The following is a 19,321-nucleotide window of genomic DNA, read 5'->3' as shown; positions in this document are numbered from 1 at the left end:
TCAGGCTGTCAGGAGTATGGAATAGACTTTGTGGGGACCCACTTCTCTTACTAGCCGAAGGTTCAGGACTTCAAATTTTGTGGTCAAACCACCAGGGTTCTGTGACAAACTTCATGTCTGTAGAGATGTCAAGAATCATTTTGAAGACACAGACAACCATTGACAACCATTTCTCCTAATGACCCTCTACCCTCTGAGTCGTTTTTCTAAGACATCACCACCCATCTTTCCTATCAAATCCTTCCCTGTGGTGGCGGTGATTCCTTGGCCCAGGCTGTCCAGAGAAGCAGGCGGGATGGAAAACGAGCATGGCCAAAGTCCACCCTCTCTCCTGTGACCTGCAAACACCTCCTGGGAGCTTTGGAGCTCTCCTGGTCCTGGGCTGTGCCCGGCATTCCCGGGAGGGACCCTCACCTTTGCTGTGCTCAGAGAACCAAAGCCAAGCCTGGGCTGCTCCCCTGCCCCTCGGGGCTCAGCCCTCAGCCCCTGCAGATGAGCAGTAGCACCGACCCTTCCCTGAGCCCTTCCTGGAGCCCCCGGGGCATTTCTCACAAGTGTGTGAAAAATGTGTATTATATGATGGGCTTTTTGCAAATATTAAAAGTAATTTTTTGTGTTAAGTGAGAAAGTTGTGATGTATTAATTTTTTTAAGTAGTGTGTTAAATATAGTTTTAGGCTATAACATAATGTTAAAATAGAAACTATGTATGTGAGATATTTTTTTAAGAAAGGAATGATGTACTTGCACCAGAAAGCAGCCACAGGACACCTAAATCTTTCAGAGAAAAAGAATTTATTTCTCCCTTATCAGAAGAAACTAACTTCTTCCTACCTTGCTCAGGTCAGGATTCAGAGGAAGAAGGTGACACTGACCAGACAGAATCCTTTGTTGGAATGGAATTCATGCATCACGTATGAGGTGTATGAATATGCAACAGGCTGTTGCTTTTAAGGGTTAATCCTCTGTTAATGTGTGTCCTTTTTTGGGCTTATTTTGCCCAGAAAAGGTACCTGGACCATCTGTAACTCTTTATTCTTATTGTCTCATATTGTCCTAATCTCAATTGTTCAAATTTCTATTGCTCTAATTATATTGCTATTTTTATAAGCATTTTATTGCGATTAAACTTTTAAAATTTTAAAAACCAAGTGATTGGCGTTTTTCACAGGTGTAACCCTGTCCCTGCACCTGTGCATCCCCTGTGCCCCTCCTGCGCATGCGGCACCTGCCCCTGCCTGCTGCTGTTAGCTTTCAGGAACACAAAATCACGGAATTATTAAATCCAGGTTCTTTTTATGAAGAGCTGTGGGTGTCAGGGCTACAGACCCAAATCTGACTCCCACATGGGTTCAGGATTGTGAAAAATGCCAATCACTTGTTTTTAAAAGTTTTATAGCAATAAAATGGTTATAAGAACAAAGAGTTACGGATGGTCCAGGTACCTCTTTCTGGGCAAAATAAGCCCGAAAAAGGACACATGTTAACAGAGGATTAACCCTTAAAAACAACAGCCTGTTGCACATTCATACACCTCATACATGATGCATAACTCCCATTCCAACAAAGGATTCTGTCTGGTCAGTGTCACCTTCTTCCTCTGAATCCTGGTGGTGTCTTCAGGGCTGAGCAAGGTGGGAAGAGGAATAAATATAGTAGAGCAATAAATTCTTTTTCTCTGAAAGATTTAGGTGTCCTGTGGCTGCTATCTCAGTGTGAGTCCTCTTTTTTAAAAAAGTATCTTATATAGCATAGTTTCTATTTTAACATTATGTTATAACCTAAAACTATATTTCACACGCACTACTTAAGAAAATTAATACAGCATAACTTTCTAACATAACACATATCCTATTACTTTTAATAATTGTTGAAAGCCAATCATGAAATACACATTCTTCACAGGGATGAGCATGTTTTTATACCCTTATCGTTATATAACTACGTATTAATTATTAAACTTATATTGTTCTGTTGAATACATTGATTTCATCCAAGCATGGATTTTTTAAATTTTCATCAAACTCTACAACATCATTTCTCATGATTCTTGTTACATTTAAACAATAATTATATCCAGTTACCAACCAGTCATTGCATCTAATGATATCAGTTATCATAGTCATTAAATGACTACACAGGTGCAACCTAACATTTTCCCAAGGCCTACCAGGCCTATCCTTCCTTTCCAACTCCCCTGAATATTCCATGATTTTGGAAACATTTTATCCCTCTGCTATCCCTGCCAGCTCCTCAACTCTCTGTTTGGGTGTGACTGCACTGCAGCAAACGCACCGGGGATGTTCCCCTGGGATCCTTCACCCTTTAGATCCGGGCTGAGTCAGGCTGGGGTGATTTTAGCTTTAGATTGACCAGTATTAGATTTTTGTCTCTGTGCTTTACCCACTGAGTGAGCAGCAGAGTGATCTTTGCCCACGAACCTCGTCGTGCTTTTGCTTTTATTTCAAACCTCCTTTTGCTGATGCCTTTGCTGGTGGTTCTTTAAGTGACCTCAAGCCTCTCAAGTGCCAAAAAATGTTAAATGGCAAAATAAAAACAGTAAACTGTTTGTGGCAGTGCCAGTAGTTCACATCTGGGAACATGTCACCACATGCTGGAAAATTGAATTGTTTTAGTAAATTGTCTCTTTTCATTATTGGGGGTTAAAAACTTCAGCCATAAGGTAATTTCTCAGTTATGATAGAGCTAAAATGACATTCCCATGAGTTGTGGATGCAGCTGATCCCTCAGCAGGGCAGGGAGCTCTGTGTGGGAGCAAGCAATAGTGAGAGGAAGATGTTTAGAATTTCCCTTATTTACTGCAGATTTTAAAATCTATGCAGTTTTTTTGTGAAGCGTGAGAAGGATTCCTTAGCTGTGCTGCTGAGCTTTAGTGCTTCACTGCAGCTGGGCAAAATTTAAAAACTTTAAACCTTAAACTCTAAGTTTTCCACCATGTGATATTACACACTTCTATTCAAATTACACGTCTTCTATTCAAATTACGCAAATTACAGGGTAACAAAGGCTGTGGCTGAAGGAGTTGTGGAATCACCTTGTATGTATCTTGTAAATATTTTAAACTACTGGCATTTAAATATTTTAAATCACTGGAAGTTTTGTTGGCTGGCAGAGCCTGGTTTTCCCTGAAAAACACTTGGCAGAGGTGTTATTTCAGTGAAAGAACTTCGAGCAAAACATAGCTCTGGGGCTTCCCATCACAGCACATGAAATATTCCAACCTGATGATTCCAGCTTGTATTCCTGGCAGGATGGAGTGAGGGATTTTGGGAGGCTGTGTCTGCAGCAGCTGGGGTTTGGGATGCAGGGATTTGGGGATTCCGTGTCTATAGCAGCTGGGATTTGGGGATGCGGGGATTTTGGGATGCTGGGATTTGAGGATGCCATTCTCCAGAGACCTTCACCTGCAGCCAAACCCGGGGGTGGCTGAAATCACCTCAGTTTATAGCCATGGCTGTTGTTTTAGGGGGTTTTTTTGTGTGTGTGAGTTGATTCCCAGGCTTTTCCCTGGCAGTTGTGTGGGGAGTGAGCAGGGAAGCCTCTGTTGGTTTGACAATTCACACCTGGAGCTCAGCCAGAGCCTGGAGCAGAGCTCCAGCTCGATCCCACCTGTTCCCAATGGCATCAGAGCTCCCGGGGATGGTCCCTGGGAGCTCCCTCCTGCAGAGCCCAAGAGCTGCTGCTGCAGGCACAGGTTGCTCCCGCAGGAGCCATTTGCACTGAGAACCATAATTTCATGGAATTCTGGAAAAGCCCGCTCCATCTCACCCCAGTGCCATGGGCAGGGACACCTTCCACCAGATCAGGCCGCTCCAAGCCCCATCCAACCCTGGCCTTGAGCCCTTCCAGGGCCGGGGCAGCCACCTCCTCCCTGGAACTGAAGGAGAACATCGGTATGGATCTAGTCCATACATGTATTTGATGGATCCTTGCGACAAGAGCTCAAAGCCTTCAGTGCTCCCACTGGCAGAAGGATTTGGTTGCTTCCCTGCTTGGTTTCTGCAGGTCAGGGCTGGGTGGTTTGGGGTGGTTTGGGGTCAGTGGCCTGCCCTGACGGGCGAGCAGGGCAGGTTGTCCCTGCGGCGGTGCACTGGCGTGAGCTGGGCACAGCGATTCTCCCGGAGCAGCTGCTCCTGCTGGTCCTGCAGCCGGATCCTGGTGTCCCTGAGGAGCTGGCAGTGCTGGAGGAGCCCCATCAGCTCGTGGCGCAGGAGCCTGTTCTCGGCCTTCACCTGCTCCACGTGCTGGATCAGAGCCTTCAGCGCCACCTCCTCTGCCCCCCAGGTGAGCTGCTGCATCCTCTGCTGGAACTCCTGCTCGCACTCGGCCTTTTCCCGCAGGAACCTGCTCCTGACGGCGTGGGTCTCCTCAGCACAGCGGATCCTGGTCACCCGCAGCTCCTTCTCCAGCGCCTTCACCCTCTGCTCCGCCTGCACCTTCTGCTCCTTGTAGGGCTCCAGCTGCTCCAGCTCCGTGTCCAGGCGCGAGGCCTCGGCCTCCGTGTCCTGCAGGGCGCTCCGCACCTCCTGCTCCTTGCCAGCATAGCGCGGCACCAGCTCCTCCTTCTGCGCCTGGATTTGGGCCAGATCTCGGCAGTTCTGCTCGTTCAGGGTGATGACCATGCCCGGGGGGTCCTGGCTGAGCTTTGCTCCGCAGCTCAGGTAAGACTGGCTCTGCTCCTGGGTGCCCTGGGCTTCCTTCTCCAGGTGTTTGATGCCCTGCAGGAGCTGCTCCGCCCTTCCCAGGTAGGTGTCCAGGTGCTGCGTGAGGATCCTGCATTCTTCCTGCAGGTACAGCCTCCTCTCCCGAACGGGGTCCTCATTGTCACTGCTTTCTTGGGGCGCCTCTTCATCCTTGCTCTTCTTTGTTTTGGATGCCATATCCCAATCAAACTGAAAAACTGAAACAGAAGGAAAAAACACCAACTCAGAGTGAACGTTTTTGCCCCAGTACTGCCTTTGAGTTTCTAACTGGTTCCTCCAGCAGCTCGAATGTTTGACCCAAAACTGTTTGGTGCCATTCCTGGATTTGCATTCCCATCCTGATTTGCCTCAGGAGAGAAAGAAAAATGCACATTTTTAAAGATTTCTCTTTTTTTTTTTTTCCCATATAGTGTTGGGATATTCCTGCAGTTTGGAGGAAAAGTGCAATTCTGCCCCGTTCCTCCCTCACTGATTCCAGTGTTTGAAGAGGCAGCTGCATCCCAAACCAGTATCTCCTGTCCAAAACCAGTATATCACATCCCAATTTCAGGAGATTCTATCTAAAAAAAAATATTTGTCAGCATTAATTGAATGAGATTCAGGTTTTTTAACACTTTCTAAGCATTAATTTCAGGATTGGCTGAATTTCTGAACTATTTATTCCAGTGTAGAATGCTGGAATTCAGGATTTAGAGCTGGAGTCTGACAAATCTGATGGTTTTAGCGAATATTTGTAATAACAAATTCTCTCATTTCCTAACACAACTCATGCAAATTCTTAAGGGAAAAAATGCAAAATTCCAGAAGATGGGTGAAAACCAGAATGAATCCAGTAAAATCCCAGCCCAGGCTGCAGTGATGTGGGGAATTTTGGGGGGTTGGTGCAGTGGATGTGTGATGGTCAGAGAATTCCCACATCCCCTTGGGAAAAGGACAAAGTTGGGATTATAAAATGCAGTATTTTAGGGCACTGACCTTCCCTGCTCCCAGGTTTTCTCCGGTCCCACGGCGCCCAGCTTGCTGCTGGCTGGCTCTGTGTGTTTGAGCTGTGTCCATGGAGATGAGCTGAGGTCACAGGGGAGGGCTGCAGGGAGGCCCTGCAGGGGGATCCCACCCAGCAGGTTCCACAGTGGGGGCTGATCCCCAGGAAAAATCCAGGGGGATCCCCCCCTGCTCTCAGGTTCCACAGTGGGGACTGATCCCCAGGAAAAATCCAGGGGGATCCCACCCAGCCAGGTTCCACAGTGGGGGCTGATCCCCAGGGAAGCTCCAGGGGGATCCCACCCAGCCAGGTTCCACAGTGGGGGCTGATCCCCAGGGAAGCTCCAGGGGGATCCCGTCCCCAGCCAGGCTCCACAGTGGGGGCTGATCCCCAGGAAAAATCCAGGGGAATTCCACCCTACTCCCAGGTTCCACAGTGGGGTTTGATCCCCAGGGAAGATCCAGCAGGATCCCATCCCCTGCCAGGTTCCACAGTAGGGGCTGATCCCCAGGGAAGATCCAGCAGGATCCTACCCCAGCCAGGTTCACAGTGGGGTTTGATCCCCAGGGAAGCTCCCGGGGGATCCCACCTATTCCCAGGTTCCACAGTGGGGGCTGATCCCCAGGGAAGCTCCAGCAGGATCTCATCCCCAGCCAGGTTCCACAGTGGGAACTGATCCCCTGGGAAAAATCCAGCGGGATCCCCCCAGCCAGGCTTCACAGTAGGGGCTGATCCCCAGGGAAGATCCAGCAGGATCCCACCCTACTCCCAGGTTCCACAGTGGGGACTGATCCCCAGGAAAAATCCAGGGGGATCCCCCCCTGCTCCCAGGTTCCACAGTGGGGGCTGATCCCCAGGGAAGATCAGGGGGCTGATCCCCCTCAGCCAGATTCCATAGTTTGGGCTGATCCCCAGGGAAGCTCCAGCAGGACCCCACCCTATTCCCAGGTTCCACAGTGGGGACTGATCCCCAGGAAAAAATCCAGGGGAATCCCCCCCCTGCTCCCAGGTTCCACAGTGGGGACTGATCCCCAGGAAAAATCCAGGGGGATCTCATCCCCAGCCAGGTTCCACAGTGGGGAGTGATCCCCAGGAAAAATCCAGCGGGATCCCACCCAGCCAGGTTCCACAGTGGGGGCTGATCCCCAGGGAAGATCCAGCAGGATCTTATCCCCAGAAAGATTCCACAGTGGGGGCTGATCCCCAGGGAAGCTCCAGGGGGATCCCCCCCAGCCAGGTTCCACAGTGGGGACTGATCCCCTGGGAATCTCCAGGGGGATCCCACCCCAGCCAGGCTCCACAGTGGGGGCTGATCCCCAGGGAAGCTCCAGCAGGATCCCACCCTACTCCCAGGTTCCACAGTGGGGGCTGATCCCCAGGGAAGCTCCAGCAGGATCCTACCCCAGCCAGGTTCCACAGTGGAGTTTGATCCCCAGGGAAGCTCCAGGGGGATCCCATCCCCAGCCAGGCTCCACAGTGGGGGCTGATCCCCAGGGAAGATCCAGCAGGATCCCATCCCCAGCCAGGCTCCACAGTGGGGGCTGATCCCCAGGGAAGATCCAGCAGGATCCTACCCCAGCCAGGTTCCACAGTGGGGTTTGATCCCCAGGGAAGCTCCAGGGGGATCCTCCCCAGCCGATTCCACAGTGGGCCTGATCCCCAGGGAAGCTCCAGCAGGATCCTATCCCCAGACAGGTTCCACAGTGGGGTTTGATCCCCAGGAAAGCTCCAGGGAGATCCCACCCTATTCCCAGGTTCCACAGTGGGGGCTGATCCCCAGGGAAGCTCCAAGGAGATCCCCCCATCCCAGCCAGGTTCCACAGTGGGGTTTGATCCCCAGCCAGGCTCCAGGGGAATCCCACCCCAGCCAGGCTCCACAGTGGGGGCTGATCCCCAGGGAAGAACCAGGGGGATCCCATCCCCAGAAAGGTTCCACAGTGGGGTCTGGGAGATAGAGCAGAAGACAGAGGGGGAAAGGGACAATAACTTTCTCCTCACCTGCCTGGGTGTCCCAGGGCTCCTTCCTCTTCTTCACACCCTCCTCCATCCAGCCAAGGTTTGGGAATGAGAAATCCTGGTTTGGGGAAAAATACAATGTATGAGCACATTGGGTTAGGGCGTTTCTGCTGCCTTAGTCCATCTCTAGAAGTCACTGGGCATCTGCTGCCCATAAAAACCTCCAAAATACCAAGATTCAGTCCCCCAAAACACACAAATGACCAAGATGCAGCAAAAGCAACCAACCCTGAGTTTCCCCTCTCTGGTCTCTCCACTTTGGGCTCCTGGAGGCCCCCCTGTCTGGGTTGCTGTGGGTCAGGTTTGTATTGATTGGTGTTCCCCTCTCTGGGCTGCTGGGGCTCCTGGCAATCCCACAGGTTCCCCTTCTCTGGGCTCACCAGTTTAGCACCAGAGGCATCCCAGGGGTTAGCACTGTCTGGGGTCCCTGTTTCAGGGTCCTGGGGTATCCATGGTCCCCCCTGTCCACGCTCCCAACACGTCCAGGCTCCTGGAGCACCCCCAGCTCTGGCATTGCCCATTTCTGATCCCCCCCAATGCTGGTTTCCCTCCAGCCCTGCCGGTCCTGGGCAATCCCCACACCAGGATCCAAGGGCTCTGGGCTGACTGAATCCCCTGGCAAACTCTGCCAGCAGCACCCCCGAGCCTTCCCAGATTTCCAGCCACTGTCCCAAGCCTGGAGCCTTCCAGGGGTTGTTGTGACCGCAGGGCAGGAGGCAGCGCTCGGCCAGGCTGACCCTCACCCCGCTGAGATGGGCCCCTGGATCCCACAGATCCCAGGGATCCAACAGATCCCACAGGTCCTATGAATCCCACAAATCCCATGGATCCCACTGATCCCATGGACCCCATGGATCCCATGGATCCCACAGTTCCCATAGACCCCACTGATCCCAGGGATCCCACAGATCCCAGGGATCTTACAGATCCCACAGGTCCTATGAATCCCACAAATCCCACGGATCCCACTGATTCCATGGATCCCACTGATCCCATGGATCCCACAGATCCCAGGGATCCCATGGATCCCATGGATCCCACAGATCCCACAAATACCATGTACATAACAGATCCCACAGACCCCACAGATCCCACAGATCCCACAGATCCCACTGATCCCAGGGATCCCACTGATCCCATGGACCCCACAGATACCATGGATCCCACAGATCTCAGGGATCCCATGGATCCCACAGATCCCAGGGATTCCACAGATCCCACAAATCCCAGGGATCCCACAGATCAAGGTCCCTCAGCTGGGTCTCCAAACCTTCAGTTTCTCCGGGATGTCAGCTCCAGGGCAGCGTGCTGGACTGAGTTTAGCAAGCTTTATGGAATTCATGTACCTGGAACAGTTAAGGATTATTTTATTATTTATTATTTGATTTCTTTGAAAAGCTGGGGAACTGGATGTGTGGAAAGGTGGATGTTGAAATAAAAAGAAGCTGTTTGCACTTTCATAGAGATGGTGCAAAAATCTACAGGAATCAAGAAGAGTTTTGTTGTAACATGAGGTAAAAAACTGGGAAATAAAGCTAAGAAAGGTAAGGGGGGGAAAGGGTGGAAGAAGCAGGCAGAATGTGGCAAAAAGCTGAGATGGATTTCTCATTCCATATCACCAGGGGATCCCGGGATGGTGCTGGGGTGGAGGGACTTTAAAGCTCACCTCGTTCTACTCCGTGCCATGGCAGGCACAATTCCCACTGTCCCAGGCTGCTCCAAGCTCATCCAGCCTGGCCCTGGGCACTGGCAGGGATCCAGAGGCAGCCACAGCTGCTCTGGGCACCTGTGCCAGGGCTGCCCACCCTCCCAAGGAAGGATTCCTGCCCAAATCCCACCCATCCCTGCCCTCTGGCAGGAAAACCATTCCCCTGTGTTGTCACTGCAGGCCTGGCTCCAAAGTCACCCAAGCAGGATCAGGTGGAGAAAAATGGAAAGGAAATTCGTGGATTGAGTAAGAACTGTTTTAATAATTGGAAAGAAAAGTATGGGAAGGGAGGGAAAAAAAAAAAAAAAAAAAAAAAAGAGAAGAAGATCCCCAGTGTGCCCCTCCCTCCCCAGGCCACGAAGCTGCACGCTGACACCCCACCATGGCTCAGGGAGGGGGTTCAGGGCTCGTCCAGTGTCCAGGGCTTGTCCAGTGTACACAGGGCTGTCCAGTGTCCACAGGACTTGTCCAGTGTCCAGGGCATGTCCAGTGTCCAGGGCTTGGACGGTGTCCCCCTGCGGGGCTCTCTGTGTCCCCAGCCAGTTCTGGTGACACCGGTGGCTCCATCCCTGTCCTCACCAGTGCCCTGGCAGTGCCTCACCAGTTCCACACCAGTTCCCCACAGTTCCCCACCAGTCGTTCACCAGTACCCCACCAGTTCCCTACCAGTTTCTCACCAGTTTCCCCACCAGTGCCCCACCAGTTTCCCACCAGTTCCCCACCAGCGCCTCACCAGTTCCCCACCAGTTTCTCACCAGTTTCCCCACCAGTGTCTCACCAGTTCCCCACCAGTGTCTCACCAGTTCTCCACCAGCACCTCACCAGTTCCCCACCATTTCCCCACCAGTTTCTCACCAGTTTCCCCACCAGTGTCTCACTAGTTCCCCACCAGTGTCTCACCAGTTCTCCACCAGCGCCTCACCAGTTCCCCACCAGTTCCCCACCAGTTTCTCACCAGTTTCCCCACCAGTGTCTCACTAGTTCCCCACCAGTGTCTCACCAGTTCTCCACCAGCGCCTCACCAGTTCCCCACCAGTTCCCCACCAGTTTCTCACCAGTTTCCCACCAGTCCCTCACCAGTTCCCCACCGGTGTCTCAAAAGTTCCTCACCAGTCCCACACCAGTTCCCCACGCTCTGGTGTCCCTCTCTCGGTCACGTTCTGCTCCCTGCAGGATCACTTCTGGCTCTGCACTCTGAGGAATGCAGAGCCTTTCCTGGCCGGGGTTGGTGTCCCCGGTGTCCCCGGGCTCTGCTCAGGGTTACACAGCTGTGAAGTGCTGTCACACCACACAGGCTGGGTGTGAAGAGCTGTCACAGCCGCACTGTGAGGAAGGAGGAGCTGATCCCTGACAGATGAGGGAGAAGTGAGATAACCATGGCAGGAGCTGGTGAGAGCTGTGTGCCAGGCAAGAGGAGCAGGAGCAGAGAGCTGTGTCTGCACAGGAGCTGGGTCTGAGGGACAGCGCTGGGACAAGACACAGAGCAGGGATAAACTTCAGTGGGGAGGAACCGGACGGGGAAGGTGAAAAGTGACAAAGCAACCAGGAGACTGTGAAAGCAGTGGGGATGAAGAGGCAGGACCTGAGACAGCTCAGAGGCAAGGATTCTGTGAAAAACGCCAATCGCTTGCTTTTAAAATTTTAAAAGTTTAATAGTAACAAAATGGTTATAAAAATAGTAATATAAATAGAGTAATAACAATTTGAGCAGTTGTGGTTAGGACAATATGAGACAATAAAAACAAAGAGTTATGGACAGCCCAGGTACCTCTTTCTGCGCAAAATAAGCCCCAAAAAGGGCCCATGTTAACACAGGATTAACCCTTAAAAGCAACAGCCTGTTGCATATTCATACATCTCATACATGATGCATGAATTCCATTCAAACAAAGGATTCTGTCTGGTCAGTGTCACCTTCTTCCTCTGCATCTTGACAGCATCTTCAGGGCTGAGCGAGGCAGGAAGAAGTTAGTTTCTTCTGACAATGGGGCAATCAATTCTTTTTCTCTGAAAGATTTAGGTATCCTGTGGTAGCTATCTTGGTGTGAGTCCTTTCTTTAAAAAAAGTATCTTACATAGCATAGTTTCTATTTTAACATTATATTATAACCTAAAACTATATTTAACACGCTACTTAATAAAATTAATACAGCATGACTTTCTAACATAACACATATAATATCCATTTTAATATTTGCAAAAAGCCAATCACATAATACGCATTTTTCACGGATTCCCTTCACATTCTGGCTTTTGTCAGGAGGCAGCGCCGGGTGCTGTGTCCCAGAGCAGACACACGGCTGTGATCGGCCTGCTGTGCCCAGGGACAGCGGCAGCCGCTCGGTGCAGCCTGGGGCCAGAGCCGGTGGGGTCAGAGCCGATGGGGCCAGAGCCAATAGGGCCAGAGCCGGTGTGGCCAGAACCGATGGGGCCGGTGTGGCCAGAGCCGATGGGGCCAGTGTGGCCAGAGCCGATGGGGCCGGTGCCGGTGTGGCCAGAGCTGACACGGCCAGAGCCGGTGTGGCCGGAACCAATGGGGCCAGTGTGGCCAGAGATGATGGGGCCAGAGGCGGTGTGACCAGTGTGGCCAGAGCCAATGGGGCCAGTGTGACCAGAGCCGGTGTGACCAGAGCCGGTCTGACCAGAGCCAGTGTGACCAGTGTGGCAGGGCTGGTGCGGCCAGAGCCGGTGTGGCCAGCCCCAGGTCCCGCCCAGGACCAGTGCCGGAGCTGCGGGGCAGAGCCGACTCTGTTTCCCAGGACTCCATTTCCCATTTCCCAGGACTCCATTCTCCAGCATTCCATTTCCCAGGCCTCAATTTCCCATTCCCAGGACTCCATTTCCCGTTCCCAGGACTCCGTTTCCCGTTTCCCGGGACTCCATTCCCCAGCGTTCCATTTCCCAGGACTCCATTTCCCTTTTCCCGGCACTCCATTCCCCAGCATTCCGTTTCCTAGGACTCCATTTCCCTTTTCCCGGGACTCCATTCCCCAGTGTTCCGTTTCCCAGGCCTCAATTCCCCGTTTCCCAAGACTCCGTTTCCCGTTTCCCGGGACTCCATTTCCCAGCATTCCCTTTCCCAGGACTCCATTTCCCGTTCCCAGGACTCCATTTCCCGTTTCCCGGGACTCCATTTCCCAGCGTTCCGTTTCCCAGGACTCCATTTCCCGTTTCCCAGGACTCCATTTCCCGTTCCCAGGACTCCGTTTCCCGTTTCCCGGGACTCCATTCCCCAGCATTCCCTTTCCCAGGACTCCATTTCCCGTTTCCCGGGACTCCATTCCCCAGCATTCCCTTTCCCAGGACTCCATTTCCCGTTTCCCGGGACTCCATTCCCCAGCATTCCCTTTCCCAGGACTCCATTTCCCGTTTCCCAGGACTCCGTTTCCCCTTTCCCGGGACTCCATTTCCCAGCGTTCCGTTTCCCAGGACTCCATTTCCCGTTCCCAGGACTCCGTTTCCCGTTTCCCGGGACTCCATTCCCCAGCGTTCCCTTTCCCAGGACTCCATTTCCCGTTCCCAGGACTCCGTTTCCCGTTTCCCGGGACTCCATTCCCCAGCGTTCCGTTTCCCAGGACTCCATTTCCCGTTCCCAGGACTCCGTTTCCCGTTTCCCGGGACTCCATTCCCCAGCATTCCCTTTCCCAGGACTCCATTTCCCGTTCCCAGGACTCCGTTTCCCAGGCGCACCCGCGGAGGGCGGCGCGGCCCGGGAGCGGCCGGGAGCGGCTGCAGGCCAGGGCGGAGGAGCGGAGCGGAGCGGAGCGGAGCGGGGGCGCTGCCGCAGCCGCAGCGGGAGCAGCCCGGCCCGGCCCGGCCCGGCCCCCGCACATCCGGGCGCTGCCGCAGGCCCGGCCCGTGCTGTGGCGGCGCGGCCCGGGCGATCCCGGCCGGCTCGGCCCGGCGCGGCGCGGCGCGGCCCGGCGCGATGCTGCGCTGCATGCCGCCGCTCTGGCGCTGCAACCGGCACGTGGAGGCGCTGGACCGGCGGCACTGCTCGCTGCAGGCCGTGCCCGAGGAGATCTACCGCTACAGCCGCTCGCTCGAGGAGCTGCTGCTGGACGCCAACCAGCTCCGCGAGCTGCCCAAGGTGAGCCCCGCGCCGGCCCCGCCGCTCCCGAGCGCTGCCCCGGCCCGCGCCGCCCCGCTGGGCCCGGCCGAGCCCTCCCCGGCTCCGCGGCCGGCACCGAGCGCTTGGGCCCGGGGCTCCGTGCGGCCAGCCCGGCTGGGGAGGAGCTCCGTGCGGCCGGCGGGATAAAGGGGTCCCCTGCCCTCCGGGGGGATCCTTTCCCCGGGTCATCAGCCCTGTGACAGTCGCAGCCGCTGCCAGGCAAAGCGCAGCGTGGATTAAAAAACTCTGGTCTGGGCAGTGAGGTGCAAAAAGTGTCATGTGAGTTAATGGAAAGCGGTAGAAATGCTTTATGGTTATAGGGCTCCAGAGATGCTCCGAGAGCTGCAGCATCTCTGCCATGCAGATAGGCTGGCGGTGTTTGGCCTCAAAAAAAGAAGCTCTGGGGAGACCTTGGAGCCCCTTGCAGTGCCTAAAGGGGCTCTAGGAGAGATGGAGGGGGACTTGGGACAAGGGGGAATGGCTTCCCACTGCCAGAGCGCAGGGTTAAAGGCGTTATTGGGAAAAAATTATTTCCTGAAGGGTGGTGGGGCTTTGGCAGAGGGTGCCCAGAGCAGCTGTGGCTGCCCCTGGATGCCTGGCAGTGCCCAAGGCCAGGCTGGACAGGGCTTGGAGCAGCCTGGGACAGTGGAAGGTGGCCCTGCCCATGGCCAGGGACACCTGTCCATATGCACTTCCTCCTGTGGAAGCAGGGTGGGACTGTGTGTGTGGTCTTTAAGATCCCTTCCATCCCAGCCCATTCCGTGATCTGGGGCTGCAGCCTGCACTTGCAGCTTCTGCTGCCGTTCCGTTCATCACAGAGCTCTGCCCACAGGAGCATCAGGGTGAGCTCCCCGTGTGCTGCTCTGTGCCACCGTGATCCCTGCAGGGGCACAGAGTGCAGATCTGCCCTGCTGCCAGCTTGGCCAGCATCTCGTGCCTCCCCAGGTTGTGCTTTGCAGGGCAGGGTGTTTGGGCAGGGGAGCCCTCGTGGCTGGCTCCTGGAGTGCCATCCAGCAGGAACCCAAGCTGTGGAGTTCCCATTCTGCCTGGGATGCTGCAGGTGGGAGTTTGAGCCTGCCTCTTGGGAAGGAAAAGGTCTTGAGGCAGTAACTGGGCTGTGGGATACTCCAGAGGAAGTTTTATTGTGTGTCCTCTTTGGAAACTGTGTGATTTTTAAAAGTTATTGGAGTTCTGCCTGTGCCAGAGAGAGAAGGTGTTTGTGTGAAATGTGCTTGGAGAGATGCTCTTCAGGGAATACTGGCTGAGTTGTGTGTTTGTTAAAAAAATTGAGAAGTAGGTCATTAGCTTTCAAGGTTTTTGTTGAATACTGACAGGTTATGGATTTTGCCATCAGATCTAGATAAAACAAACCCTTACAAAGCAGAAACTCAGTTTTGATTCAGGCCGGAGTGGTTTGGTTCAGTTTTGTTAAAACATAGAAACACACAGTTGGTGCATCCACACCTGCCACACTCATCTCTTGTGTGGAAGCAGCAGTTCCTGCTCTGGTGTTTTTGGGGTCTGTCTTTCCTGCTGGTCTCTTCCTGGTGGGCTGGGCTGCCTGTGGGATTCACTGTGAGGTTGTTAGGTGTGGAGACACCAGTGAGAGACTCTGAGGTCTCCTCCCAGGTAGCTCAGCATCGTGTCGTACTTTAGGCAGGGAGATGTGGAAAATGTGTGTTGTGGGCAGGCTGGGACTGGGTGTAAGTCTGTCTGCAGAGGAGGTGGTTGTGACACACCCACGGAGGAGAACCTGCTGGTCCCTGTGCTCTCAGCTCTGTGTACCCTGCTGAGCAGTCACAGCCTGGCCTCGTGCTGCACTGGACCCCCTGGAGCTGGGACAGACTGGGGTTTGTGAGCTTGGAAGAGCATCTTTTGGGTTATAAATGTAAATTTTATACTGACTTTTTGCTTAGCCGGTAATCGTGTGGGTGCAATCCTGCCTGTGGTGGCAGGGGCTGTGTGCCTGCCCTCAGTGCCCTCCTGAGCCACCCAAAGAGCTTCTGTGTCACAGAGCTGTGGCATCTGTTCAGCTTGGAGCATCAGAGCTCCTTCCATGGCCTGTCCCAGGCTCTGGCCTGTCAGTTCCCCTTCTGGAGCATCCTGGCAAAGAATTATTAGAGGAACAACTGGAACAGAGCAGTGAGATGCTGGCCCCCTGGTCTCAGGAGAGGGACAGAGGATGGGGAGCAGCAAGGGATGTGCCAGACCCAGTGTATAACAGCTGTGCACGGGGGAGGTGGACGCTTTCAGGGTGTCTCCATCTGTCTGGGGAAGGTGGTGAAACGTGGAGCCATTCCCCAAGGCATTCCCCATCCCATGGCAGGGGCCTGGAGGGTGAATGATGGCCCAGAGGAGTGGGCAGGGCTGCTGCTGCTGCTGCTCCGAGGAAAGCACTGAGTGAAACCAAAGTGGGCTCAGTTCAGAGCTAATGAAATCATTTTTCATGCAAAGTGCAGTTTAACTGAGCTGTGGAACCACTTGGCACATGACATAACAGTGCTGTGGGTCAGCATGAGCTCAGGAGAGAGCTGGAGCGGTTCAGGAAGGAGAAAACAACCAAAAATGAGGATCTGCAGGGACACCACTGTGTGTTTGCACTCCCTCCTGGGAGAGGTTTTGGGGGAGTTTGGCTTTGGGCTTGCTGTACTCACACTCTTCGTTCCCAGCCCCTGTCTGGAGCTGCCCAGGGCGTTCTCTTGCTGTGCCTGGTGCCAGTTCATCCCCAGCCAGACCTGAGTGCCCTCCCAAGGCAGGTGAGCATCAGGTGCCTCTGAAGGGAGACAAGCAGAGCAGCCCTGAATGCTGCTGCTGCTCCTGAGAGCAGCCAGGGAGTTTGGGGATGGCAGAGCCACGCTGGGCAGAGAGCAGAATCCCCACTGTCCCTCCTGTTCCCAGCCCCTCCAGGTTCCCTGTTCCTGGTGCCATGGCTGGCCCAGAGGCACGTGAGGAGGAGGAGGAGGAAGAGATCTGCGGGTGGTGGAACAAGGAAGCAGGTTTGATCCACCTTAGGTGTGACCCAGTGTGCGTCCTGAAGGTTCCCTGAGCTGTGCCAAGGTGCCTTTGGTCCCAGGCACACAGGTCACTGCAGGAAGGGTGTTTTTTGAGGATATTCCTGTTGGTAGGGACAGACACCTAAGGCAGGAGTAGGAGTCTGTGTAGTATGAGGTGAATATGGCGATGAAAATAAGCTGCACTTCCACCAGGAGGAGGGAAGGTGGGAGCACTGGATTTAGGCACACGCTGTCCCTGAAGGATGGTGAAAGCTCTTTGGCTGGGTCAGGGGGATGTTTTCCAGGTGAGGAGCCCTTCATGGAAACAAGGCTTTTTTGGGAAAGAGACACTGGGAGGAGGGTTTGTGCCTGTCATCAGGGAAGGTGGAGAAAGGGCGGCAAGCTTGTTTCACAGGAGGGGCTGCACATGCCCGTTCCCTGGGAGAAGGTCTGAAGGACACAGGGATGTCCCTGTGGGATCTGTCAGAAAAGTGGGACTGAGAGAGCACCCACGGCCCTGGGCAGCAAGGTTGTGTTTGAGGAGCTCAGGCAGGGCTTTTAGGGAAAGACTTCCCTGTGGGGTGATTTTTGAGGTGAAAGGATTGGAGGGGTGGCTTTTAGGAAGGTCAGTCAGCTCTCTTGAAAATCCCTGAATTTATATGGTTTATATGCGTTTATGTGGTTCTCCTTCTGAGGGGTTTCTCACCCAGCACCAGCTGGGTGTTTCAGACAGGCTTTTCTGTGTCCTTATTTCACCTGTTTCAGAAACACGGGATCTCCTGCTCTTTCTGTGGCACCGTTTTCCTGGCAGGATTTCCAGTGCCCTTTGTGCTGCTGCCGTGCTCCAGATCCTGTGGGATGTTCTGCCCATCTCCTGGGATTTCTGAGCGACTCTGCTGTGCCTTCCTCGCTTCTCCCTTCCCAGCTGCAGGACTCAGCCTCTGTTTCTCTCCATCCTGCAGTGCCAGCTCCTCTTCTGGCTGCTCTTGCTTCTTTGCCACCTGTCCCTTGTGGAAGCTTGCCTGGTTTGAGCCTAAATTTCCCCTCAGGGTGGCTGTGCTTGGGCAGTTTGAAGGGATGGATTAAATCTGTGTGGGAGCATCTGCTGCCCCATTGCAGTGATTTGCTGCCAGGGTGATACCACACAATTTAATGGAAAATTATAAATTCCCTTTGATAAGTTGCCTGTGCTTTCCACAAGGGTGTCTGAATTCCAGAGGTGGAAAAGACTGGCTCTGTGCTGACTTCTGCCATGCCCATCTTGCAGAGAGTGGTGGCTGCAGATCTCTGCAGGAGCAGGGTGGAGAGCAGTTTTGGTGGTGAGTGTTTTGGAAGTACAGCTGGCTAAATCACCGTGTAGGAGCTGTGTAACACCTCAGTCATGCAGGCCACTCCTGAGCACTTGAGAAGCACAGGTCTCACTCACCAGGAAGGAATGAACACATTCCATGGAATTTGGAGCACTCGACGGAGCCGGTCACAACCCAGAAGGATCCAGAGACTCTTGGTGTGCCTTTGGAGGAGTGCTCCAGTTTGGAGTGTGGGGAGGCAAAAGGGAGGTTGGAGGAGGGCTGGGTGGAGCAGAGCTGGTAGGGCCTGGTGTAGGAGGACAAGAGGGTGGAGCTGGGTAGGAACTGAAATCCTGAACAAGTCTGAGCAGAGGGAGGAGACCTCGGAGCTCTGGTGTGTCAGCATGAGTGTGCCCAGGGACAGGCTGCTGGACACCTCCGGGAGAGTGCTGGGCTGGAAGTGTCTGAGGCTGTGGGCTGTGCAGAGGGAGAACCCCAGGGCTGGCTGTGGCCCCAGGGCTTTTAGCCGTGGTGGTGCTGAAGAGGAAAGCCCCAGGCATTTCTAATGTAGGGGCTGCAGTTCCTCCCTGCAGCTCCCATGATGAGCTGAGCCCGGTGCAGAAAACACTTCTCACTGCCCAGCCAGCCGGTACCCACTTGCACTGGAAACTGTGGGAGACACTGGGGAGAGGAGCCTGTTTCTGTCCAGGGCAGGTCCTGCCCTGTTTGGGCTTGTTGCTGTTTGCATCATGGCAAGGCCCTTTGAAACTGGCTGGGTTTCAGCAGTTCCTTCTGTTTGGCTGCCGTGGCCTGGGGTGAGAGCATCCCTGTGCCGTGTCCAGAGCCAGGATCCCACCGGGAATCAGGATCCCACCGGGAACTGGGATTCCACCAGGATCCCACTGCACCCAGGAGCCAGGATCTCACTGGGAGCCAGGATCCCACTGGGAGCCAGGATCCTACTGGGAGCCAGGATCCTACTGGGAGCCAGGATCCCACTGGGAGCCAGGATCCCACCGGGACCTGGGATTCTGCCAGGATCCCACTGGCAGCCAGGATCCCACTGGCAGCCAGGATCCCACTGGCAGCCAGGATCCTACTGGGAGCCAGGATCCCACTGGGAATCAGGATCCCACTGCTCCCGGGAACCAAGATCCCACTGGGAGCCAGAATCCCACTGGAAGCCGGGATCCCAGTGCGCCTTGGAGCCAGGATCCCACCGGGAATCAGGATCCCCCTGCTCCCGAGAGCCAAGATCCCACCAGGAATCAGGATCCCACTAGGAATCAGGATCCCAGTGGGAACCGGGATCCCACTGGGAATCAGGATCCCACCAGGAGCTGGGATCCCGCCAGGACCCCACTGCACCCGGGAGCCAGGATCCCACTGGGAATCAGGATCCCACTGCACGTGGGAGCCAGGATCCCACTGGGAATCAGGATCCCACTGGGAATCAGGATCCCACTGCATCCAAGAGTCAGGATCCCTCTAGCAGCCAG

General features: G+C 54.2%; 2 protein-coding genes across 16 annotated transcripts in view; one reads left to right on the top strand and one right to left on the bottom strand.

The window, feature by feature from the left end:
• Positions 1-3,920: 3,920 nt before the first annotated feature.
• CCDC166 (coiled-coil domain containing 166) lies at positions 3,921-5,808 on the bottom strand. The gene is made up of 2 exons (XM_064407143.1): positions 5,699-5,808; positions 3,921-4,920 (listed from the first exon to the last, which is right to left on the bottom strand). Exon 2 carries the CDS (start codon positions 4,898-4,900, stop codon positions 4,058-4,060), a length of 843 nt encoding a protein of 280 aa, XP_064263213.1. The 5' UTR covers positions 4,901-4,920; positions 5,699-5,808; the 3' UTR covers positions 3,921-4,057.
• A 7,336-nt stretch (positions 5,809-13,144) lies between these two features.
• The window catches only part of SCRIB (scribble planar cell polarity protein), a 110,598-nt gene continuing 104,421 nt past the window's right edge, over positions 13,145-19,321 (top strand). For 8 of the 15 annotated variants that reach the window (XM_064407147.1, XM_064407150.1, XM_064407146.1 and 5 more), the window contains exon 1: positions 13,147-13,519. In XM_064407147.1, the coding sequence (XP_064263217.1) occupies positions 13,358-13,519 (162 nt within the window). In that variant the 5' untranslated portion in view covers positions 13,147-13,357. Of the gene's footprint in view, positions 13,520-19,321 lie in introns of all 15 variants that reach the window. The other 7 variants (XM_064407155.1, XM_064407151.1, XM_064407145.1 and 4 more) reach the window with 3 other exon arrangements.

The sequence above is a fragment of the Passer domesticus genome, unplaced genomic scaffold (genome assembly GCF_036417665.1).
Source record: "Passer domesticus isolate bPasDom1 unplaced genomic scaffold, bPasDom1.hap1 HAP1_SCAFFOLD_81, whole genome shotgun sequence".
Taxonomy (NCBI): Eukaryota; Metazoa; Chordata; class Aves; order Passeriformes; family Passeridae; genus Passer; species Passer domesticus.
Note: the sequence above shows the minus strand (reverse complement) of the source record. Positions and strands in the feature narration are given on the sequence as shown.

Excerpts from the sequence above, each read along its gene's own strand:
- CCDC166 (XM_064407143.1), bottom strand. The coding sequence starts at position 4,900 with ATGGCATCCAAAACAAAGAAGAGCAAGGATGAAGAGGCGCCCCAAGAA.